We start from the raw sequence: 25,544 nt of genomic DNA on the forward strand, positions 1-25,544 counted from the left end.
ATTTTAGCACTTATTTTTGCTACTTATCCTTCTGTCTAGAGGAACAATTAGCAACATTCCTCAACTATCAGGCACAGATGCAGTCTTCACACAGGTATTGAACAAGTCCCACAGCTACTCGTAAGCAAACCACATCTGTATTTTAACATTTCTTCAGTCAGACCTACCACACTTGTAGACTTACCATTTTTCAACATTCTTATGCATTTGTGACTTCATTTTCATTATTTTTTGTCTTGGATACTGATATGTACAGTATTCGGTTCAATTCCACACCTCAACATATCACTATTATTTCCACGCAAATCACTTTTGGTATTCACTCATTCAGTTTCATCCCAAGTCATTTCATCATTTAATTTTTTAATCTCATTCACTCTGCTGGAGGCTCCATATTTAGCCCTCTTCACCCATTTCCAAAATGTCTTCTTTCTGTAATTGCTCTCTTAATGCATTTTTTTTATCCATAACCTCTTTCACCATTCTACCAAGAATCCTTTTCCATACTTCCTATTAGCATAATTATACATTCTTTTGTGGCACTCTACACTATAATTCTTATCACTGGAAAAAGTATCATATTTTCTCTCCTGTAATTGTTCTACTTTCACTCTTGTTATTTTCACTTACAGTGGTACCTCTAGTTACGAACTTAATCCGTTCCGTGACTCTGGTTGCAACTCGAGTTGGTTGCAACTCAAGGTAAAGTTTCCCATAAGGTTCAATGTAAATACGGTTAATCCGTTCCGCCCTCCGAATTTGGTCACACCACGAGGCAAATTTCCCCATAAGGTTCAATGTAAATACAGCTAATCCGCCCTCCGAATTTGGTCGCACCCCGAGGTAAATTTCCCTCATAAGGTTCAATGTAAATACGGCTAAACAGTTCTGAAACATTTGCATTTTATTTTTAAACCTCAAAAACCTTCCAAACGCCACAAAAATCTTCCAAACGCCACAAAACACACCACAAGCCTCACCGAATGTCTCCTTGCTACCACGATCTCGCCCACAGGAAGCCGCGACCGCGTGACAGCAGGGAAAATGGCCGCGGATCCGGTTCATAACTCGAGGCGGAGTTCGCAAGTAGAGGTAAATTTTTGGGGCCGGAGCTGGTCGTATCTTGAAAAATTCGTAAGGAGGGGCGTTCATAACTTCATAACAGAGGTACCACTGTATTTCCTTTTCTTCCAGAACACTTCTTTCCAAAGATCCACTATTCAGTCTACCAGGAAATGCTCTATTCAACATTCAGAACCTCAGATCAACTTCATATCAGTCTCTCAATTTTTCATCATAAACATTCAAACCAATCATGCTTTTAGATTTATAGTCCTTCCTTTGCCATATATGGCTAAATATTTATATATTTAAAACACACATATTTTTAACGCAGAAACTTACTAAACATTTATTTATTCTTGGGTCTCTGAATAATCTAATCATTTTCTCTCTACTCTCTTTTATCCCATCCACCCATCCATGTCACCTAGCAGAGTAATTTTTCTCCTGGATTCATGTGCAATGATGCACATTTTTTCCAAATTCATTTCTGGTTCTTCCATTAGCACTACACACTGGAGCGTAATATATAACTATCACCAATTCATGGATTTCAACTTTTGTATCCATATTCTAGATGACATTCATCCATACTTTTGACATACATTTTAGCTCTTTCATAATTAAACTTAAACCTTCATTTCATTGCATGGGTTCATCAACTCCATTCTATTAAATCAGACTACCTTCATTCAGATTTATTACATCCTTCCTTTTTCTCTTAGTTTCAGAAATACAAAACATATTTATTTTTCTTTTATATAATTTATTCATTAATTCATGCTCTTTACATTTACTTACATTCCTAGTTCTAATCTTCCAAATGCCATGCTCGTCAACAGATGACATAAATATTGATCTTCATCATCCCTCATGGCCAATTAAACTTTCCTATAACACTTTTTTGGTAAGATAAAGGAGTAGACTAGGAATAGACTAGGTTACCAGCCATAGTCATACTCATGCTACACACAGCATTCCCTGCTAATGGTAAGAGCAATGCTGATCAGTTTTCACATACACTTTGGTCAGCATGCCACAACCAAAACTCAGTTTTAGGCCAATATGTTCATCCTATTCTATGCCAGCTATCTAGAGACAGCCTTGCAAGTTAACATACTGCTGCCTGCACCCCACCAACCAAGAGATACATGCATCAATTGCTTACCTCAAAATTCCCTCTGCCCCCACTAACCTGCATTTGGTTTTGAGCTTGATGAACCACCCTGTTCTACTTTAGCTTTCTTCTTTTTAGAAGATGAGGAATCAGAAGAAGGGGCTGGACGTTTCTCTACAGCAGGAGTACAGAGTGCTCGTTTCTTGAAAAGTTCTCGTTCTCGTAACAAGTTTGGATCCATAATTCTGTCAAGGAAAAAACACATGACATATAAATATGCAAATCATTCTTAATTTAATATTGTAGGTTTAAAGCTCAAAACAAATATAATTTGTTTTATTTTTAGATCTTGATAAACCTATGCTTGCAAAACAGGTAACTGAATGTGCCACCTTAAGGGGTTTTGTAGCATTCTCCAAATGAAATTGCACATATTTATCAAGAAACTCAACTTGGTACCAACCAGATGTCCTGGATTCTGACTCCCATTACTTTACTTTATCGCTCTTTCTGGTTAGAGTTAATGGGCATCAAAATATCCAAAGAATCACTAGCTATTTTAAAGCTTGTCTCATAATCTCTGAACAACAGGGTAGGAATTTCTAGGAAGCCAAAGTGAAATTACTAAGTGATTCTTACTAAGAAAAAAACTAAATTATCAAGCTCTGGAATCAAACAAGGAATTGGATAGGGTAGCAGGAAAGGGATTTTATTTATATTAATTAATTATAAATGCAGCTATACCAAGGTACCTGGATCCCTCTTTTTAAAAAGCAAGATAAATAGCATACACATACATACATATAATTTACATGCTGCTTTACTTCACAATCTCCAATCAACATGACTATATTAATTGGGGCAGTGAGAATTGCAACCCTATACATTTGGCAGACAAATGTTTCTACTAAGCTATTTTCTTTGTGTTTTCAGAAAGATGATATAAAACTATACTATATAAAGTAAATAAATAAATGTTTAACCAGTTGTGCTTAGCATTAACTGTTTTTCAGGGAAACGTCAACTTCAAATTTTTGCTTATGATTATAACTTTGTCCCTAAACAGCACATTATGTTCGTTTTCATCACACATAATGAGAAATCAGTTACTTGAAAACAAGCAAAACATTTCTCATAACATTTCAGAAAAAGATAACTCATGAACAGATCTGGAAAAGACTGGATTGGAGAGGTCTTTTCCTTAAAACAATTCTGTAAAGCAGGTCTGCAATAATCACAGTGAGGTTGAAAATAGCATCACAGTGGTAATGATTTGAATCACTTCCTTAAACTCTACAATGCATCTATTTTATTTTTAAGCCATGTATGATCATGTTTCCGTATTTTTAAGCAATTGTTAAGCATCTATTCACAAGAAAATACCTACATTTATACACTGCATTAAAGCATAGTCTGAAGAAACTACACAAGCCTGGCTCACATAAAATACTAAGGCATAAACCATATTTTATACATCATGACTGAGATCATACATGATGCTAAGCTTGGTTTAATGTGATCTGTAAATTCTAGCAATACGTGTTTCTCATTCCAAAGCTCACCGAGAAAGAAAACCTTCCAAAATCTTTTATCCTGCTTCATAAACTGCCCCTGGCTGATTCTATGTGCATGCATAGCCACTTCTCTGGGGAAAAAACAAGAGGCAGCTAGGAGAAGTTTATGAAGATACAGCTGATTTATTGATTTTAAAAGAGCTGCATAACACCTCCATTGAGTGATTTTCATAGCAACAGTAGGTTCATAATGGGTACACAAACTGCATCCTTACAGTGATAATGAACCAATTTCCAATAGGCCAGCAAGCATAGACAGTACTGATTGAAGCTGGGAGATATTGTGCAACAATATCCAGAGGGCCACCTGCAATGAGGATAGCAATCCTTGAACAGAAACATGCTTTCCCAAAAATAAAGAAGGATGCCATGAAATGTAGTTACAGTGAAGTACTGTTCACTAGCACAAAGGACTTCTTTACAGGAATCCACATTTCAAACAACTACAAATATATTTTGGTAAAAGGCAGTAGCATAGGACAGCCAAGACTTGGTTTGAGAACTACATGTGCATATAGTTTAGGCACCTCAGTGTACCAATTTTATTTTATTTATATAGTATTTATGCCATAAGTGTCTCAGTGGCACTCAATGAGAACATGCCTTGCAATGCCACACAACTATTGCAAAACATGAATGCAGTCTTAGGCTGTGTTAACAGAAGGTCAGTTTAGACTCTGAGTATTCAGAATATAGTATATCTAAAAGACTGCCCTACATACACGTTTGCTGCTCCAGGGGATGGAACAAAAAACAAAGGATGGAAATTTATTTCCGGCTGAACTTCCCAGGAGAAAGAGCCATTCGGCTAGGGAAGAAATTCTCCTTCGCAAAAGAGATTTGAGTAAGGTTGTAACCGTCTGTCGGGGATTTTCTAAGGAGAGGCATCCTGCCAAGGGAGCGGGAGCGTATGAGAATCCTTTCAAGTCTATAATCAGGGCTTCCACCAAGAGACTCTCGGGTTCGGTGACGCTGACGGGAAAAAATCTTCGGCCATCGCGTGGCCTCCCCTCACAGAACTACACACCGCTCACTTCAAAGGCTCCCGCTAGCCGCTGTGTTATAACTGGCGTTTCCTTGTTGACATGCCCAGAATTCTCCCGTCTTCCGCTTCCCCCGTGGACCGCCCCTGTTCCGTGGGGCTGCTGAATCCTCCGGTCCCCTGAGGTAGTCGAGTTTCGGAACTCCGCATCCAAGGCGGCGACACAACATCGCTACTCTCCCCTCTCCTCCCGAACTGCACTAATCCCACCAACTCCGTCCCGAGACCGCGCGCCCAGCCACTCACCTCGCGCACAAGGCGACTCCAACGGCAAGAGGAAGGAGGGAAAATCCACGGAGCCCACCGGCTCCAGCTTTCCGATTGGCTCAGGTTCCTACTGGAGGGCTCCCATCCCTCCTGTCGCTCGTCGACTAGATTTTGCGTCACCGTAACGCTAAAAGTCCGGAAGTGGTACAATGATTGCTATGGCAACAACGGTCATGCGCAGAGCGAAATACGGTCCCCTCCTCACAGAAGGGAATTAGAAGTTTGTTGAATTTCTATTTTTACATGTGGTTTAGCCCAGTCTTTCTCAGCCTTAGTCCTGCGTGGACTTCAACTCCCAGAATCCCCCAGGAAGCATGCCGAATGGTGGATTCTGGGAGTTGGTCAACATATTTTAAATTTACTAAGGTTGTGAAACACTGGCATAGTTTGCCGAAGTGTGGAACAAGCAGCAGAGAAAGCTTTCTAGACCTGAGTGGACATGAATTCCACCATGGAGGATTGCCAGAGCTTGAGCATTTTGCTCTGGAGCTAGTAGAATGCTACAAATACAGTACATTGTTTTGTAATTGCTACCTACATTCTAGTCCGCTTCCTGCTGATCCCATTCACTACCCTGGTGGTGCTAAATGCACAAAGAGGGCTTTTATCTAAGCCTTTTGCAAACCCATGTAAACTTTGGAAAAAGTGGATTAGAACTGCCTGTTTGAGGTTTCCAAGAGTAGTCGAACTTTTTAAAAAATTTTCAGCAAAATAAAACTCTGAACCTTAGATATATTATTTCAAAGCTACTGATACCGTTTGCAATCAAATATAAATTTTAGTAAATTAGGATTGTAACGGCTCGAAAACTATTTGGTAGCATCCACTCATTTTTGGAAAGTCCATCATGGATAACTTCATCTGTAGAGAAGTTTCCTTATGGGATCCCTCAGATATGTATCTTGACTGCACATCACTTTAATATAACTTATTTTTTTCACAAGTGTTATGGTTAGATACTAAGAATTCCTAAATGTTGTATGTTGTCTTAAGCCAGCTACAATAAACCCATTGTCAGACAGAAAAATGAGCTATAAACACTTGTAATTGCTTATCCATGAACTATGTGCAAAATAGGAATGATAAATTTTAGCTGTAATGTGCATGGGACTGGGAAAAGGATGAGGATGAATTGTCAGGCTTGAATTATTTTAGGAGGCAATCATTTAAGGCTGAGGAATTTTAAAATGTACATCTATTCTCGAGCAAGCAGATGGCAACATCTAGTTGACCTTGGCTAATCACAAAAAGGCTAAGCAATCAGATTGGGTCAGTACCTAGATGGAAGATTGTTACCTGGAATTTTAGGCTTCATTATTAGCATTTTAAAAAGGTGATATTAGCATTTTTAACATGGCAATCTAGGCCTGTTTTCTAACTTTAGGAAAGCATGTTTTTCTTCTGGGCCAAGGCCATTTCTTTTAGTATATTTGAGAATTTGCTTTTTCAGCACCTAAACAATAGAGAGCGTGTTCTGAAAGTCCTTGAATACACTTGCAAGTTTTAAAGATACAAGCCTGGCTGGGAAAGGGAGTGACATAACCTATACATTTGCCACTTGTGGAATGTTATCTGGAATCAATGTTTTCTATTGTTCAATTCTCACGTGTCTTTTATTGTTTGATTAGTTACTTTCTGATGTATCACATGTATCGAATGTATGTATCATTTGTTTCTGTACCCTCTGAAAAGACTTGACCCCCCTTAATAAACGCTCTTTGCTTTGGCTGAATTACTGGGTGGTTTGTATTTTTGGGTAGGCTAAGAAGCCACCTTTGCAAAGGTAAAATTGTTTTCTCTCCCAAATTCAGCGAAAGGTCTTCAGTTCCACACCACTCAGGGCGCCTGAGTTTTAAAGGCAACAAGACCACCAGGAAACCCCAAGGCACTACAGTAGACGAGGATGTCAAAATGATATCCCAGAAGGCAAGAATGGCATGCTGCTTCTGTATTTTATCTAAAAGACCACATGTCCATATAGTCAACCGAAGCTAATCTTTTTATTCTCATGTCAACCCAAACACTGAACTGAATCACAATTATTAATAAGCAAGTTTTATTTCTTGTAATAAAGTGCCAAAATTAATTGCAAAAGAAAAAAAATGTCAACAATATTAAGAATTTACGTAGCACTGCACCAGTGTCCTGCTGTTGAATCATATTTTTCATTGGAATATCTTCCTTAAAAATGTGTACAAATAAAAAATATGGGCATGCCCATTTCATGGAAATACAGTCCTCCTCCTAATGTCAGCATGCATTTGAAAAAGAATCATATAGTACATATATACCTTTGAGAATTCAGCTATTCCTGAACATGGTTTCAGATCATATCCTCCTTAATAGGTGATTAAATTTGGGAAGAAGCTTTCCACCACGTCAAAATGTAATGCGTATACCATGAGGAATACTCCTTGCAATGTGCAATCTGATTTAATATATTACTCTTTTTCTTCTTTCTTTGCCTGGGCTCACTTTCAGAGTCTGATAAGTCCCAGAAATTGTTCTGGAAGAGGTATTAATGTAAAATTCACTTGAGTCAAATGGAATGAAGTGGAAGTATGCCAAACTTTAGTCAGTTGTTATGTGTAAATACACTGTTATGCTATTTCCAGCTTCAACTGAAGAGCCCTTTGCTTCCTCCTCTGGATTTTTTAGATGCTTTAACATGAGGAACTATTTCCTTTGAAGTTCCAAACCACTCTGGCAATTTCCTCTTTGAAGGCTGACTTAACAGCTAGGAAAAAAAATCACAAATTCATTATTTCATTAACTAAGTAATTGTTACTCAGATAAGATACACACCAAAAGACAGAGTCTTCCCAAATTGTGGCATCCTTATAATACTCATCCCCTTATAAATCCATCCAACAGTTTTTTTTAACCTGTTGAATGGATTTATAAGTTTGATATATCAATCAAAAAAGACAGTTTTTCTCATATTTATGTGCTTTCCAAGAGAATTTTTCCTTCTAAGCAGCTTATAAAGCATGAGGAAGCCAAAGGTATAAATATGAATAATTCTGGCTAGCTTCTTGGGGAAAGAACTTACAAGTTATTTGACATGAAATTGTCACAGAAGGCTAAGAGTGGTACTAGAACCTAGCTGTAAAATAAAATAAAATAAAATATATTCAGTGTCTCATTTGCATAAAGTTTGCCTAACTCTGTTTCAGATGACATGAATAACAATTACCTCTGACTGGGAATCAATAAACAAATCTTCCTCAACATTAGCTGAGTGCTGGTTCCATGTAGCCAATCTGATGGCACTCTGAGGGTTCTGGACATCCTGTTCAGCACTAAGGACTTGCTTTTCTTTATTACACTGTATCTTTGGAAAAAGAAGAATCAGTTATAATCTCTACTGATCTGCTGGATGGGAAACTTAGATATTAATGTGAAAGCTTCCAATATTACCATTAATACAAATTCATTGATGGAGACTCTGCAATATTTTTAGTATTGGTTTATTTTGTATAATCAATGGATGATGTACTAGATAATTACCCAGGATAAAGAATCTGTACATGAGGTATTTTGCTTTATATTTCCACAGGACTCAGAGCTGGGTTTCTGAATAAGTGGCTTCACCGAATCCTCCTGAAGGATTAAGGAGAATTACATTAACAGATCAGATTAAGGTTAGCTATTAACAACATTAATATAATAAGTAGCAGTGCATCACCTGGAAGAGAAAATTTGAAAACTAAAATTGCAGTTACTATTATTTCTATATTTATATCTTGCATTTGATTTAAATTGGGCAACAATACATGTATCTTTTCACATAATCTGATTAGAAGTCATATGATCACAAAACTATTTTACTAAGCAATGTGTAAAGCAGAAGGAAGCCCAGAACTTTTTTGCTGTAACTAAAGGCCAGAAATAAAGCAGTCCAACAATAGGCTATTTAATTATAACAGGATTTCTGAATTGTAATCTATACACTCACATTGACTGGGTTTTGAACTGGCTCAGAATTTTGTTTCAAAATTGTGGCTACTAAACATTTTCATTTTGTAATTTATCTATCTATCTATCTATCTATCTATCTATCTATCTATCTATCTATCTATCTATCTATCTCACATTTTTGTGTGTGTGTTCCTCTGCCAACACACTTGTCTCTCAGCAGGCTTTCAAGTATATGCATGTTTGAACAAGCAGTCTTAATGTAAAATATTCTTTCCTAATATTTCATTTTTCTTATGTAGCTAGAAACCCACAGCCACTGTTGCAATACTATATTTCTTAATCTGACTGCTAAATTAGAATTTTCCAGGCCATGATGAGGGGTAAAAATAGAATTCCTCCTCCTACCAATAGGTGATACTGTGGAGCTATCCTTCTGAAACATTTTACAATTCTTCCAAAGAATTCAAAATGTATTATCAATACTACTTCTTCTTCTTCTTCTTCTTCTTCTTCTTCTTCTTCTTCTTCTTCTTCTTCTTCTTCTTTCTATCTATCTATCTATCTATCTATCTATCTATCTATCGACCTACCTACCTACCTACCTACCTACCTACCTACCTACCTACCTACCTCACATTTGTGTGTGTGTGTGTTTTGTGTGTGCTTTACTAATTACTTGTTCATTTCCAGAATCAGTGCAGAGTGCTCTTTTTGACTGTTAAAGCCCTTAATAGTTTGGACCATCCTTCCTCCATAGGCTTTTTTCCAAAAAATCCTATTTAACTTACAGACAAGGTTTCTATGCAGAAGAAAGTCATCCTTCCTATGTTAATGAGAACTACTGAGATCATAGTAACTAACAGAGAGGTCTTCTCAGTGATGGAACCATATCTTTAACCTAACAATCTCATTACTACTTTCTTGCCAGATCAAATCCATCAAGTTTTCTCAAGTTTTGAATGCTTAGTTTTTAAGATACCTGATGCTCATTTTAAACTCTTCCTTTATTGATTAGCTAGGAACTCTATGGACATCACCATTTTAACTGTTATCTCTGTTATTTATATGTGGTTGCAAAAGTTGATCACTTTTATTAAGCTACCTCAAAACATACGTGACATCAAAAAATACTAATTCCAATATAAAAATCAGGGTACAAGCATGTGAAAGGACCAACATCACCTAGGGACCTATGTGGATAAGGAAACATTTCTGGCTCTACAGCTATCTTTGACTCATGCACAGATATGTAGATATAGATATAGATAGAAATATAGATAGAAACAGCACCAATTTATTGAAAATATTTACATCCACTTGTAAATATTTTACATGTGCCCAAAGACCCAAGCAGCTCTGGTTCCTTCTTTTTGGTCTTTCACTAGCAATTGAGCAATGTTCTGTAAGTAATACTGCATAAACACCACATCTGGGTTTCAACTGATTTAATCAGCAGATCAACCAACTAAACATTTAGTTGATTATTATGCTGTGGAATCCTTGGGGTTCTCTGAGCTTGGTTGTTTTTTTGCAAATGTTTCGTTACCTGGCTAGGTAATATCTTCAGTGCTAGAATGGAATCGGATTTGCTCTCTGTTTCTATACAGTGGCATGCCCTGCCAGTGTTGGTGGGGGTGGGGGGTGGGGGTTGTTTTGTTTTATTTTTTCCCCTTCTGGTAGTTCCTTGATTAGGGTATTGTTTACTGCTTGACTGTATGGTGATAATCTTGGTGTTAATCTCTGCTTATCTGGGTGATGATTGCTGGTGAGGAGATGTTATGCTCTTTTGTTTTTCTTTTTATGATCTTTTTTGAATAGTGTGTAGATGCTGTTTATCTGTACGTGCCTGTTGATGGCTGCCTTGTCTGAATACCAAGCTTCCAGGAATTCTCTCGCATTTTTGGATTTAGCTTGGTCTAAGATGCTGACAGTTTCCCAGTTGAAACTATGGTTAAGTCTGTCCATGTGTTGTGAGATTAAGGAGTTTTCATCGTCTCTTCTGACTGCTAGTTGGTGTTCATGGGTGCGCTCTGCTAGCCTTCTGCCTGTTTGTCCTACATAGTGGTTGTTACAGTCCTTACACTATGTTGTAGATGACTCCTGTTTTTTCTTCTTGGGCTACTGGGTCTTTTGGTTTACTTAAGATGTTTTGGAGGGCTTTAGTTGGTTTGTGTGCTACAGAGATGCCATGTAGTTGTAATAGTCTGTTGGTAGTTTCTGAGACGTTTCTGATGTATGGCAGTGTGATCCTTTTCACAGCTTGTGTGGGTTGTGTTGTAGCAGGTTGAGTGGTCAGGCACTTTTTGATAAAGTTGCGTGGATATCCATTTTGTTGGAAGATAGGTGGTCTGTTTCCTTTTTCTGGCGTTCTGGGTTGCTGCAGTGTGTTTGTGCTCGTTTGAATAATGTTCTTACACAGCTCCTCTTGTGGGAGGTTGGGTTGTTACTTTGGTAATGGAGTACTTGATTAGTGTGGGTTGTCTTCTGATAGACTTGAGTTTCTAATTTGCTGTTGTTCCCTCTGCTGATGAGGATATCCAGGAAGGGTAGTGTGTTGCTGTTTTCTTCCCCTCTGGTGAATTTTATTCCTTTGAAGGTGTTGTTGATAGTTTCATGTGTTTTCTCTAGTTGTTCCTAGGTGTCATCTACATATTGGATCCATACTTTAGGTTGTATGTGTGGAAATGCTATAGTTTCTAGGTGTTGCATTACAATCTCTGCTATGAGTCCTGAGAGTGATGATCCCATGGGTATACCTCTGATTTGTTGGTATATTTGTCCATCAAACTGAAAATAGGTAGTGAGGCAGAGGTTGATAAGGTCTATGATTCTGGGTACTTCGATTTTGGTGTATTTGGTTAGGTTGGGTGTGTTATGTAGTACTGCTGATATGGACTCTTTCACTAGTTCTGGGTTTATGCATGTAAAGAGTGCTGTGACATCAAATGAGACCATAATTTCATCTTCATCTATGTGTACATCTTTGATTTTCTGGAGGCACTGTAGTGAGGAGTTGATAGAATATTCGCTCCTCTCTGTGAGATGTCCAAGCTTTTTTGTCAGTTCTTTTGCACCGTTGTATGTTGGAGTCCTGGTAAAGATACAATTGGTCGGAGAGATATGTCAGGGTTGTGTATTTTTGATCGTCCATAGAAATGTGGGAGAATGGGTCCGCTGCTTTTCATCCATCCCATTCTTCTTTTGTGATATGGTCTTTCTTGGTTAGGTCATTAAGGGTTCTCTTGATTAGTTGCCTAGTTTCTGTATTGGGTTGGTGTTAACTGGGATGTAGGTTTCTTTGTCCTCTAATAATTTTTTGGCTTTTTGCAAGTATTGTGCTTTATCCATAATAACTGTAGTTTGGCATTTGTCTGCTGGGAGGATGATAATGGTTTGGTCCTTCCTTAGGCTATTGAGGGCTGCTCTGTCCTCTGCTTTGAGTTGGTGCTGATACTGTGTTCTTCTGATCTGTGGTATGATTGTCTGCCTTATGTTTTCTTGGGTCTCTGTGTTAAAGCTCATTTTAATCAATGTATCCATAAATCAAAGGTGTACTTATTTTAGAAGCCATTTAGGTTGTGCTACTACTGCAATAAGTCCATTTGTTAAACAATTAGAGAAACAATCAAAGCTAAACCTATTACAAGTGGTCCTGTGAATGCAGGAAAGTAGACAGGTATTTTTGTCATTCTATAGAGCTACGGAGTGACATTGTTAATATTAGCAAACAGATAAAAGTGTTCCCTTTATGAATGGGGAAAACTTTTACTCTACTATGCTAACCATATCAAGTGGCTTTTTAATATATAATCTATGTACACTTTGCCAATTATTTTCTTCACATACAGATGATGGCTGCCTATTATGTTTGCTGACTTTCAGACAACAGACACAAGAGTGCACATTATAATCAACAGTCATTTGATACAGGGCATCAAATTACCAAGTCCTAATTGTATTATTGCTCCTTGTTAATTAGTCCTTGGGTATTTTAAAATTTGTTGGCTATCTAATTTGGCATGCTCCTGGGAGCAGGGAGCTAAGAAACAAACCCAGCATTAATATACAGAAGCAATTTGTTATAATCGCTTTTTTAAAAAATTGAGATCTGCCAAAAAGTGTGGGTATTTTTTAATAAAAAAACATTTGGCAATGCTGAAATATGTCCCTCTCTAGGCAATTTTTAGACAGCTGCTCTGGAAAAGAGCAAAAGTTTTCATTTAATTAGACTGAAGATAATATTGATACTAGAAGCATTTAAATAACTTAGCTTCAATGAAACCACTATATAACCAAATCTGATTGACTACATAGCATTATGAGGTCATTATATTAATTACCCAATTGCTGACTAGCTAATATTATACATGCAACTGTTGAAGATATCAAGGGGGGGGCGGAATAAATTCTTAAAAACTCCTATTAAATACACAGTGGCATCTTTCATGGATTATTGCTTACTTCGTAAGATACATTTGTGGACCCTGATGCTTATGGTACAATAAAGCTGTTAGCCTCTAAGATTGTTGTTTTTATAGTTAGTTACTCAAGGGTTATGTTAAATAGTGCACTTCAGGGCTACTACCTTGATTATGAACTAAGGCTTCATGTTCCATGGCAGTATCACATGTTTTTCCCATAGAGATTCAATACATAAGAAAAATTAATTTCTGCCCATCACAGAATTCTGGATATTTTGAAGTAACAAAGGACAAAGATGCAAAATTACATGAAACCCAATTCCGTGTTGAGGAATGCTATGTAGGTGTTCTTATCTAAGCCAGGTGGATGGGAGAGATTAAATATTTCAGCACCTTGTCCAGGTCTCCCAAACTGTAGTAGAAACACAGAAGAAATTCTTTCAGAAAAAATGCTTATCTTAGACATGGGCAACCTGAAGCCTAAGGGATCCATGTGGCCCTCTGACTAAGGTAATATAGATGAGGGAGGGGCTTAGGGGGACACCTCAAACTGCACCGAGTAGCAGATGGGGCAAAATTCTTCTACAAGCATAGAACAAGTTAGGGAAGAGGAAAGGGAGAAAGCCAGAGGAAAGAATGGCAGAAGGACAGAAGCAAGACGCTTCGACCAAGACACTGGCTCTTTACCCAGGCCTTTGATGAGGGAGAGTGATACCCCTTGCTTCATTGTGTTTGCCATCTTTTATGTTTTATTGATCTGATTGTAATTTCTTTGTTTGATTGTTGTGAACCATCCAGACTCATTGAGAGTTGGGCAGCATACAAGTTCAATAAATTATTGTTGCTGTTGCTGTTATTATTATTACTACCGCTACTATTATTATTATTCACAAGTCATCCATTCAGTTCTGTATCCCTCCACTGGAATCCATTCTACCAGATGAGAAAAAAGAAGAAAAAAGAAAAGAGAATGAAAAACAAAAGGAAGTAGTCCCATCTATGACTCCTCATATGTTGACTCCTACAGAACACAGCCATTAGCAGAAAATGGTCCTCTTCTATAGCTTAGTAGAACTTCATTTAGCTCATGGTTCTGCCTTGAAACAGTAAAGTAAGCACAATTCAAAATAAATTTCAATACAGACCACTGTGAGTTAATAAGATGCAACACATAAGCAGTGGTCAGTTTTTTTTATTCCTTTAAATTACTTTTATAGACTGCAACCCACTAAAGAAGTGCGGCAATGGCACATAAAGAGAAGTTAAAAAGCTTACCATGGACGTATTATTATCTTGAAACAATGTGTAAGTTTTATGTTCTGATTCTGTAAGGGTGTTATTCCCGTTGTCCACTTGAAGGACTGTATCTGGCTGATCTCTCATTTCAGAATTCTTGAAGATATCTGTCTGCACAGTATCAAAGAATTTTTTTTAAAAATCTAAACACTGAAGAACAGCGCTAAACAAAGGACTAAACAACACTAGGAAGGAAGGAGGGATATGTGAAACATTCCTTGTACTGAACAGCTGGTTCCAGGTTGTCTATATCTGGACCAAAACATCTGTATTTGATCTGGGCATAGACTTCAACACACATGTTCCAGGCAGAGATGCGTTGGGAGGGGAAGGTGGGAAAAAATCATCTCCCTCAAACTTCCAAAATCTTCACTTCTCTATATCCCTTAGCCACCAATGATACCCTCAGCTTCAAGCATGGTATATCCAACAGTACACCAGCTCCTAATCTTTCCTAAAGGAAAACTGAAAAAGGAGACCCTGGCAAAATGGTTGCATGTGCCATGTTTGGAGCCAAAGACACTGACAATAGCTAGGAGGAAGTCAGGAAAGGAAAATACTGGGAAGATTAATAGGTGGGCCAGTGCACAAAGAAGAGGAGAAAAGGGTAAGGGGCACCAGATACAGGAGGGTCTCTCCAGGTTATTTTTAGCCAAATCCCAGAACAATCAAAGTGCTTTGGATTTTAATTGTTCCAGACCTCAGCCCACCTCAGCAGAATTTGTGCACACTCCTAGAAGGACGCAATTGATCAACATTTTACAGATAAGCTAAACTGGTGGCTAGGACATCACAAACTTTTAAAACTACCATGCTTGTTATAGTCTGCATTAGTTATATTTATATGTTTATTTTTTTTCCCTCCTCTCTTCAAGAAAAAAGGGTGCTGTTAATGTCTCATGATACTCAGATAAAGCAGTTTTAAGGTCCTGTCATGGTGGAAGGTGACAAAAGTCACTACAACATACATATAATTTAATTTATATCCTACATTCATATAGCACAAAGTAGGAAATGGAAAATACAGCACTCTGAAAAGCACTGAACAATGACAATCACACCTGCACTCTCTATGACAATGGTTGGCAACAAATCATTGGTCAAATGGCAATGACATTCCTGAGTTACAGGATCTAATCCATTTACTGCAATGGGGAGATTCCTTATGAATGTTTCCCATTCAGCCAGCACAGTCCTAGCAAAAGCTAATAATTCTCATTACCAAACTTCCCCCATGCACCCTCTAAATTTGCATAATAGAAGGCCAAAGTATTATAGCCCTGTCTCATGATTTTCAAGGATTTATATCTATCAGTGTAAGCATGATGTACTGGACCGGGATAGTCTGTGTACTCTGCTCTGTCATGGTAACATGAGAGGAAGAGGAGATGGGGTAGCATTTTTATTATTAACCATTTCTGTGGCTGCCACAAAATCACTATCAGGAGTGAGATCAGCCTCTGAGCAAGTATTATATGCAGAGCATTCTGTTCCTCCCAATTTCATTCAGTCTATGTCTTAACTTCTATGCTGGTAATGCAAACGTGCCAGCATTCCTGCAGAGTTGCCCCAATGTATTTCCTTTACAGAGTGGTATCAAATTACACCAGTGCAATGAGACATAGCCTGTGTTTTCCCAATTGATATACAGGCTGGCTCAATACAAAACATTACTTTAAAAAAAAATTGTCCTTGGGCTGAAGATCCAGATTTGGATGTAGGGAATCCCAGAAAGGGAATGAATAGGCACATGTGTAAACCCCCATATTTATGTTCTTTCCATCCTTCCCCCGCCCCAATTTTTATTTGATTATGTTCTTGATGAAATTTCCTTTTTTATTATTTTTTTTCTTTGATTTTTACCCCTCCTTTCTAAAACAGAATTTTAGTTTTTCTCTTGGCATTTTATTAGTCCACTAAAATATTTTTTAAAAAGAAATCAATTATGGAAGAAACTGATGGATTTTTCTGTTTTTAGTAAGAGAACTTGATTCAAACATTATACTTAGTCTTGCCATTAAAAAAACAGCCGCAAAGAAAGAATCATCAAATATTCTTATCTATTGAGTCTAGATTGATTGGCTATGGTGAAGGGCTTCTTAGTACAGGTAGTCCTGTCAGAACCTCCAGCAATCAATCTATCGGCACATTAGTTGCTTGCTTTGTTTCTGCCATTTGTTTAGGAGGGGGGAGGGGGAGCAAGGAAGGTGAGACCGTTAACCCAAATGGACTGTTATCGAGAGCGAGGAATGCACAAGGTCACACCAACATGAGAACCCAGTACAGGCTGAGGGGAAGGGGGGGGGGTAAACAAGAGGGTAAAAATAGAGTGAAAAAGCGCGGGCTTTTAGTTTCAGCAATGCTTTGAAGCTGTGTGTACATCTCAATAAATGAACTTCTTTTTGAACTTATTACAAGTTCAAGAGATTGTTCTTCATTGGTATTTGAACATCGTGGTTCTGACAAGTCCTCAGTTAACAACAGTAATTGGGACTGGAATTTATGTTGTTAAGCAATGCGGCTGTAAAGCATGACATCACATGACCACATAGCTTAGTGATGGCAATCCTGGCAGTCCCCATTGCCATTGTTAAGCAACAATCTTGGATCTTTAAGCAAGGACCTCCTCATGAGTTCCTGCCAACTTTCAACAAGCAAAGTCAATGGGGAAGATGGCAGGAAATCATGAGTTCCAGGCAGCACGCAAGGAGGTTGGTGGGCAGGTATGTGGCTGCCACTGCCCGGCACAAGCACATTTGGAACAGGTGTAGGCTGTTGCCAGGGCAGGAGGGCGCACAAGCATGCCCTGATGAGGCATGCCTGGCCTAACCCCGCACGAGGCCTTCTTCCCGAGCAGCAGGAGGAAGTAGATGGTGGTGAGTTGGGGGCAGCGGGGGCGGCAGAGCGCAGGGTGGCTTGTGTGCTCTCCCACCCCTGGCAGCAGCAAGCCCGGCTTGGCTGCACTTGCGAAGGGCCAGACCAGGTACACCTCATCAGCAGTAGGAAGAAGAAGACAGCAAAGCTCAGCTGGGGGCGGCAGGGCTGGCGGAGCGCAGGGCAAAAGGGCTGGCAGAGCGCAGGTGGTCAAAAGGGCAGATAGGTGGATGGGGAGAAGCTGAAGTACACTCTGCATTCCTAAATGCGGGTGAGCTGCCAAACATCCAAATTTTGTTCACATGACCGCAGGGGCGCCGCAGCAGCTGTAACTTCAAGACCAGGTGTGGCTATCAAGAAATTATTGTAGTAATGATAGCTTGCTGCCAAACTTGACATTGTATCATCTTCTTAAAGCTTAACAATTTTTTAATTGTTTAATTAAATTTAATGACATCTGACCTGTAAATTATTTGTCTGACAGAATTCCTTGATTATGGTTAGAAGAGGAGCCAACATAGTAGATTTCGCTTCAGAAATGCCATCAATCCTCTTCATAATTACCACAGTTGTAGGCCTGAAGAAAATGTAACAGACATTCTGTGACTTGATTACTTTGAGTTTATACATGAAGATAAAAAGACTTAAGAAAAACAGAAGGCTCAGGACAATATGGAAGTACTTACTGAAGAAACTGAAAACAGAAATTAAAACCTAAATAGGCTAGCAAATACACTCCAAGGTTACACACATAACACTGTGATTATTTTAGGGAGAATTCAAGCATATACAGGGGTATGTAGGTGAATGGGTCACAGCTTGTTCTCCAACAAGTATCTAAATGGTGTTCATTCATTCATTTAAATGGAAATTCATACCTTGTCACAGTCATATCAACCAGCACTTTATTTGTTGCAAGTACAGCAGGAGGGATGTCTTTTTCACTAGCAAGTTTCTGCCTGGCTGCCACTAACTTGCCATATAGTACCGTCTAAAACAAACACACAAAAAATGTTTACAAATTATTGCACTGAGATGGAAGGCAACATTCTTTTAAAGAATATCAATAAACAAACTTGCTGCTTGAGTTTAAAGGATGCCAACTTTTAAAAAAGGATGCAAATATAAACAAGCAACAAGAAGTAGGCACTTTATTAGAGAGTGGCACTACTCTAATGGCACTCCATTCCAGAATGGAATGTCTCTTCTAGGATGGCATTTTTAGATGTGGGTTTTGTGCCTCTGAGTTAGTCTTGCCTCTTGGCAACTGCCTGGACAAGTCCCTGCAGTTTTCTTGGCAACATTGTCAGAAGCAATTTGCCATTGTCTTCTTCCTAGGGCTAAGAGGGAGTCCCTGGCCCAAGGTCAACCAGATGGCTTCATGCTTCAAAGTGGGACTAGAACTCACAGTCTCAGAGTTTCTAGCCTAGTGCCTTTAACCACTACACCAAATTGGCTTTCTTAGATGTGGGTACATCATCCAAAATCAGTAACATTATTCTCTCTTCTTCTGAACTAATGAGTTTTACTCAGATGCCAGCCTGAGGGAATCAAACAGGTCAGCCTGATGAAAGCAGCATCATACTGTCAGCCATGCCCTTTTATACGTGTTTCATGATATCACATGCATCTCCCAAAGCAGCAGAATTCACAGCACAACAGTGTGATGATGCTTTTGGCATGATGCTTTTGACAAAAGAAGCAGGGGCCCACAGATGCCCATGGGTATGATGCAGCTTTCATTGTTGGTTAAAACTAAATCAGAATTCATTAGGTCTTCTCTAATCATGTGAGAAACCTGGTTCTCATATGATTCTAGTCACCAAACTTGGTATACTAACCTGTAATTCCTTCTCCCTTTCAGATATAACAGTTTCTGTAGCACTCAGAGGGACACAAAGCAGTGACAATGGCACAGTGGCACTACTATTGAAAGAAAAACAGTTAAAATTTCAATTCAGACAATATATGTAGTAGCTGACAAATAAGAGCACACAAAAGCTTGCACTCTCCTAGAAGTGGTCAATGAATGAAGGAACCAAAAGCCCTGTGATGTACTATTGGGTCAACCATGAAAGACTTGCCTATGGCACAAGCTGGAGGAATAGACTGTGCTATTAGTCTTTCCACAAGGCACCTACATGGTTCATTTCTCTGGGAAAATTACCACATTTTGAAGATTATCAATGAAAAAACAATTCCTAAATTTAAATTGGTGGCAGTAGCGCCAGCAAATACAGTACATCCTATAACAAGTACTCCAACTAGTTCCACAAACAACTGCTGCCCAACCAACATTCTCAACAAACATTAATATGAAGAGACACAAAGAGAAAGAGAAAGAGAAAGAGAAAGAGAAAGAGAAAGAGAAAGAGAAAAACTAAGATTACTTTCAGAAATATCACCTTTTATCTGAAAGGCTACTCCAGCTGGAGGTCTTACTAACTTCTGAATAGGAAAACATTTCATGCAGAGATGTCTTCTTCAGTAACATAAAATAAAAAAGAGAGAAAATGAATATGCATCTTAGAATATCCTTTGGATATATTTAATACAAAAGTTCTTAAAATATAAAACATTGTCAGTAATTTAATAACAAGGATTAAGTTAAATCATACCACCACAGTTTGCTTAGGTCTCAATATCAGGAAGCATCAACTCTGAAGAGTGGGAAAATATCAAGATAATACCAAACTAAATATGATAATATGAAACTAGTCATGTTACAGCTTAGCAAAACATGCCAATGCAGTCACTGCTAACATCAACTGAGGCAAAATACAGAAAGGAGGAAGCAGCCTCAGGTATCTATAGATCCTTCTCACAACTCCCACTTCAGTTTCAACTGCAATGGAGAGTTTGTTTGTCCTTGATAAGGGCTTCTCTTTAATAAGGACAAGTAACTCATTATAATTCATATTATCAAATTCTGGTTAGATGGAACTCTATTGTCTTCACATCCATATCCATACACTGCTTAGGTCAAGAAAAAAAAAATTGCTTATCCAAGAAGTCAAGAGCATATTCCCAGCTCTTTCTTGGATGGGAATGAAAGCCAGAATCATTTCAGAACCTAACCTGTTTAAATTTCTGAGTGTCAAATTCTTATTTCAACATGTTACCTATTTTTTACCCCTTTTATTGAGGAAACAGAGACAAACATTTACAAAGACAATACTTTTATTAGACCAACTGGATTTTGTACAATTTCAGTTGGCTTTCTCACTAGCAGCCCCTGCCCTGTGGAAGAGCCTTCCCCGAAATCCAGCAGGCCTCCATTCTTCTAGCCTTCTGGAAGGCCTTAAAAAGCTGGCTCTTTCCCCAAGCATTGGGACTGGGTGAGGCTGAAGCCCAGTGATTGGAGACTATGGGTTTAGAGTGCTGGTCGCTGTTTTTTGGATACTGCTTTTTAATTATTTCTTATATGTTCTTATTGTTGTTTGCTGTGAGCTGCCCAGAGCTACAATATACAGATAGTCCTCGCTTAATGACCACAATAGGGACTGGAAAATTTGTTTTTAAGCAGGATGGTCATTAAGTGAGTCACCACATGACTGAACCTGATTTTACGACCATTTTTACATAAAGCAGTCATAAAGCAAATCACTGCAGTCATTAAGCGAATCACATGGTCATTAAGCGAATCCAGCTTCCCCATGGACTCTTTTGCCAGAATTTGCTTAATGATCATGTGATTAGCTTAACAACCATCATAAAAAGGTTGCAAATTGGGATCACGTGACCATGGGAGGTGGTGCAACAGTTTGCAACAGTCATAAGTGCGAGTACAGGTCATAAAGCACTTTTTCCAAGGCCGTCATAACTTTAAACTGTCATTAAACAAACGGTTGTTAAGCGAGGACTACCTGTATGGGCAGCCATACAAGTTTCTTTCATTCATATATATATTGCTTTCAAGAATTCTGGATTTTTTTTTTCATGCTCACTACTGATTTTATAGTGAAAAATTGTTCTCCAAAGGCAAAGGAGCTCAAAAGTAATTTGCCATTTACCGTCTTTTCTCACAGTTAACATTTCTTCTTTCAATAGTCTCTTAGAGAACTATGGCTCATTTTACTAGATAGCATCAATTTTAACTAACAATTAACAGATATGACAGATTCATCTGATTAATAAAATGATCATCTATATACCAGGCACATTTCATCTCAAACACATAAGAATACTGATTTCAACTGATTAATTTATGGTGTTAGATTTTTTTCCTCCAGCTGGAACAGGATATATGCAGCTGACAAGAAAACAACTTCAGAAAAGCTGCTTTCAACCATTTCTAAATTCAGCAATTTTGTTTCTATATAGAACTTGTCTAATGATAACTCCTCTGTTCATGAGAGCTGGCAGGTCTGTTATGTATAATCTATGATATTCATTCTCTTACTGCCTCTGACAAAGAGACAAAACCTAGGTTACCAGAAAAGAAGATGTATTTTTGGTAACACAGACCTGTTTCCTGGGTGTCGACTGAGGTAACCCAGCACTGGAGAAACGTCCTGCCTCTACAGAAGTTTGCTTATAGCTGGAAAGAGGAAGAGAAGGGAATTTAGCCACCCTGAAAGCAAAAACCAGTCCCACAGTAAACACTAGTGCTGTGCAAAGCATTCTGATTCAAACCATTCTGAATTTGAAGCATACTATTTCAAGCCACTTGGAAACAAGTTCAAGGCTCAAAACACAGGCCATTTTGAGCTCAAAACAGGGAAAGAGATGGTTCCAATCAAACCATTCTACATATACTTGCAAACACACAGGCAAAAAAGCTGTGGGTTCAAAATGTATTACTTTCACACACTCTGTAAGGCTCAAAATGTTAAAGATGGTAGCAACTACTTACACTGCCTAAAGTTTTATCATAGTATTTACAAATAAAAGCTAACTTTGAACTATCAGCCTTGGAAAAACATTCAGTCCTAAATATCCAGAGATTTGAAAGCACAAGATGCATCACTATGGCTGGCAAGGGATTCTGGGAGTTGTAGAATCCAGAAATATTGGCTGGTGAGAAACAGACAGATCTCCCACACAGACTGAAAGTATGGTTTGAAGTGCATGCACTAGCAGAAATGTTCTTGCACTACTTTATAATGGTCTGGGGCACATATTAAGGGAGAGGAAAGCGATATTATATTTTGCACCTTAGGAACCAATATTTCTCATGTTGGTCTGAAAATGTATTCTTCCTTTTCTATATCAATGGCAACCCCAACTGTCCCCAGTGGACATATAAACCTACCTGAGAGTAGTTTTAAAGAAACTAAGGTTTTGAAACTTTGAAATACTCATAAAAATAAGCATTGCAACTTCAGAATCAGATGGTATAATCACCTTGCAGTAGATTTCTTTAAACATAGTTCCTCATCAGACTGAAGTAAAAGACTCTGCCCTGGCAATTTTCTTGCTTCATTGAGCCAATCTTTACCCTGAGAGTGAAACAAATTACTTAATACGCTGATGCCCCAAATCATCACTTGATTGAGCATATTCTCTAATTATAATTAATTAACAAACCTACCTTCTCAGTAAGCATGCACATGACTGAAAACTTGTTTTGACCAGAAACTTCTTTAAGAAAACCCTCAAAGATGAGACGTCGACCCAGTGCCTTCCATGAGTTCTCTGGCCAGTCCTTCCCACTACCAAACAGATCGTGAGTCCGGAATTTGTCTGGGAGACGCTGAGAAGACTGATTGGTTTAAAAAAAAAAGCTAGAAATATACTCAAGAACACAGTTTTTAAAAAACCCAAGTCTACATTGCTTCTGTACAACTCTATACAACATCATCACTTAGCAACATAGCCTTTCCATTATCCCATCAAGAAATGTGCACCTTTTTGATATACAGAAAATGACTTGCCTGTTCAAAGAGAAACAATGTTATAGATGTGAGAAAAATAGGATAAAAGCTAAACAAACTGTATTAGATCCCCATTGAAAAAAGGGGTTGCATAGGGGTTTATATATTTATACTGATATTTCCTGGAAAGGAAGACATTTTTTTTCCAATATAGGATAACTTTAAAATAGGAATAAAGTAGACTTAAATCAATTCAAAATACATCACTGGAGGTAAGTTTGTTTTTTATCTAATCTTCCTTTTTAGAAAGGATCATCTGAAATAGTTTTACATTTATTAATGTGCCTTGCATAATTGGAAGAATAGGAAGGCAGACCCGATTTTAAGAACCTGGGTCCTAGAAACAAAGGTAAGACTCAGGCACTGGGACAATTTTTGTGACAACGCCACCCCCATCCCCCCGATTTCTCTGTTTATATCTTCTGGGAACCCTGAACAGGTTTGGATCAGGGAATGGTTTTCACTTTGTCTACTCAACTGTACTCAGGTAAAGAATGTTCTGCATCTCAAACCTTGGACTAAACTGAGTCAAAAACTTTGTCTACTCAACTGTATGCACCTCTCTTCATTTCATTCCCTGGACTGTTAATGACTTTGCTAAAGTCTTTGGGCCAGGACAGCATGATATATATGTGAATCCTGTTACCCAAAGCACGCTTCTCACTGCAGCATTTTTACTATAAAAATCCCTTGGGCACTACAAATGCCATATAGCCGCATTATTCTCTCTCCTTCCCCCCTTCTAACAATGTCAACTTTGGTATTCATTGTGTTTGAAATCATGGCCTAAAATTTCACTTTCATGTTAAAAAGCAATAGGGAGAGCTAGACATGTTCATTGACCTACCCCCCCCCCAACAATCCTTTGTGCCACCTCTCCAGGTGCTCTGAGAGCAGATTTTGATGCATGGGAAAGAAAATATCTGACAAGTGCTTCCCTCTCTACCCCCATCAGAAATTTCTGTTGGATCGAACAGCATTCAGACGCTGGAGGGATGCCAAATGGGTATCACTTTCATGTAGCTATCAAATTATTTTCTCAGTTAATGTGTTTCTCTTGGCCTTGTTTTATTATTTTTATTTTTGTTCTGGTTTGTAACCCAATTTGGGGACTTTTAAAGTAACAGAACAGGATGCATCATTTCACATACACACAACACAGAGTGTTGAAAACTGGCAGAATCAGAATGAAAGAAAAAATCTCCTCACAACTGCAGAAGCCATAATTTGAAAGTTTTAAACCTCTCTTTGTCTTAACAGGGGTAGTATAAGATTTCAGCTGAGGCAACTTTTTAATTTGAAAGTTCCCAGGAGAATTTGATCACCACTGAAGATGGATTCAAATTTCAAATAACACGTGAAATCTGATCTCTCTGGTGACCCACTTGAAATCTGTTTAAGAACACACCTGTGCTTATTTGTTACCAAAAGCCTACTAGGTTGAACAAAGCTGATGATAAAATAATTTTTCACAAACTATGGGTGAATGTTGTGTAAAGTAAACAATTTATAGCTGGAAATAAGCTTGGTAAAAGACATTTCTAACTATCTTAATATTATAACCAAACAATTACATATTTGTTACACATAGAAATAAAAGCTACAGAGAATATGAAATATATTAGGCTTTATAGCTGAATAGTGTTAATACTGTGGGATCAAAACACAGGACACAAATGCAGAATAATCAAGGCAATACAATTCTCACAATACAATAAATATTCAGTAAATCATAAAAAACAAAAAGAGAGTATAATTTCCTGTTATAATAATTAGAAAAATGGCTAAAAGAGTTTCTTAAACCATAACAGCAGAAGAAACTTTCTGACATATTCTACAGTTAATACAGGAGATTAACTGAAAATTAGTCCTTTTCCTGAGGCATTTTTCAACTTCAGTTGAATGGAACAGTGAATAGCTCTTAAAATAGCAAATTTCATACATACTGAATAACCTACATTAAATAACTAGTAAAAGGAAGTATCACCATAGCACCTTCTGACTATTCAAAGTGATTTTTATATATATTTTTAGTATTGCATAATACAAAGGGCTCTCAGTCATACAGAGTATTCTTAGAAAATAAAACTGGCA

At 38.0% G+C, this 25,544-nt stretch overlaps 2 protein-coding genes across 5 annotated transcripts in view; both read right to left on the bottom strand.

Moving 5' to 3' along the window:
• The window catches only part of GTF2E2 (general transcription factor IIE subunit 2), a 46,269-nt gene extending 41,108 nt beyond the window's left edge, over nt 1-5,161 (bottom strand). The window contains exons 1-2 of one of the 2 annotated variants that reach the window (XM_007425702.4): nt 5,042-5,161; nt 2,258-2,424 (exon numbers count right to left, since the gene is read on the bottom strand). In XM_007425702.4, coding sequence (XP_007425764.1) covers nt 2,258-2,420 — 163 coding nt within the window. In that variant the 5' untranslated portion in view covers nt 2,421-2,424; nt 5,042-5,161. Of the gene's footprint in view, nt 1-2,257; nt 2,425-4,475; nt 4,824-5,041 lie in introns of those variants that run through there. The other variant, XM_025165089.2, reaches the window with a different exon arrangement.
• Nucleotides 5,162-7,054: 1,893 nt separating this feature from the next.
• Nucleotides 7,055-25,544, bottom strand: part of WRN (WRN RecQ like helicase) — a 70,421-nt gene continuing 51,931 nt past the window's right edge. Inside the window, exons 24-34 of one of the 3 annotated variants that reach the window (XM_088147469.1) lie at nt 23,108-23,278; nt 22,921-23,015; nt 22,042-22,114; nt 19,980-20,056; nt 19,416-19,500; nt 18,453-18,565; nt 18,037-18,151; nt 14,680-14,811; nt 8,573-8,665; nt 8,259-8,390; nt 7,055-7,799 (exon numbers count right to left, since the gene is read on the bottom strand). In XM_088147469.1, the coding sequence (XP_088003595.1) occupies nt 7,680-7,799; nt 8,259-8,390; nt 8,573-8,665; nt 14,680-14,811; nt 18,037-18,151; nt 18,453-18,565; nt 19,416-19,500; nt 19,980-20,056; nt 22,042-22,114; nt 22,921-23,015; nt 23,108-23,278 (1,206 nt within the window). In that variant the 3' untranslated portion in view covers nt 7,055-7,679. Of the gene's footprint in view, nt 7,800-8,258; nt 8,397-8,572; nt 8,666-14,679; nt 14,812-18,036; nt 18,152-18,452; nt 18,566-19,415; nt 19,501-19,979; nt 20,057-22,041; nt 22,115-22,920; nt 23,016-23,107; nt 23,279-25,544 lie in introns of those variants that run through there. The other 2 variants (XM_088147468.1, XR_015797353.1) reach the window with 2 other exon arrangements.

The sequence above is a fragment of the Python bivittatus genome, unplaced genomic scaffold (genome assembly GCF_059951505.1).
Source record: "Python bivittatus isolate LINGU-HERP-01145 unplaced genomic scaffold, Pbiv_v1 ctg000520_np1212, whole genome shotgun sequence".
NCBI classification, from domain to species: domain Eukaryota; kingdom Metazoa; phylum Chordata; class Lepidosauria; order Squamata; family Pythonidae; genus Python; species Python bivittatus.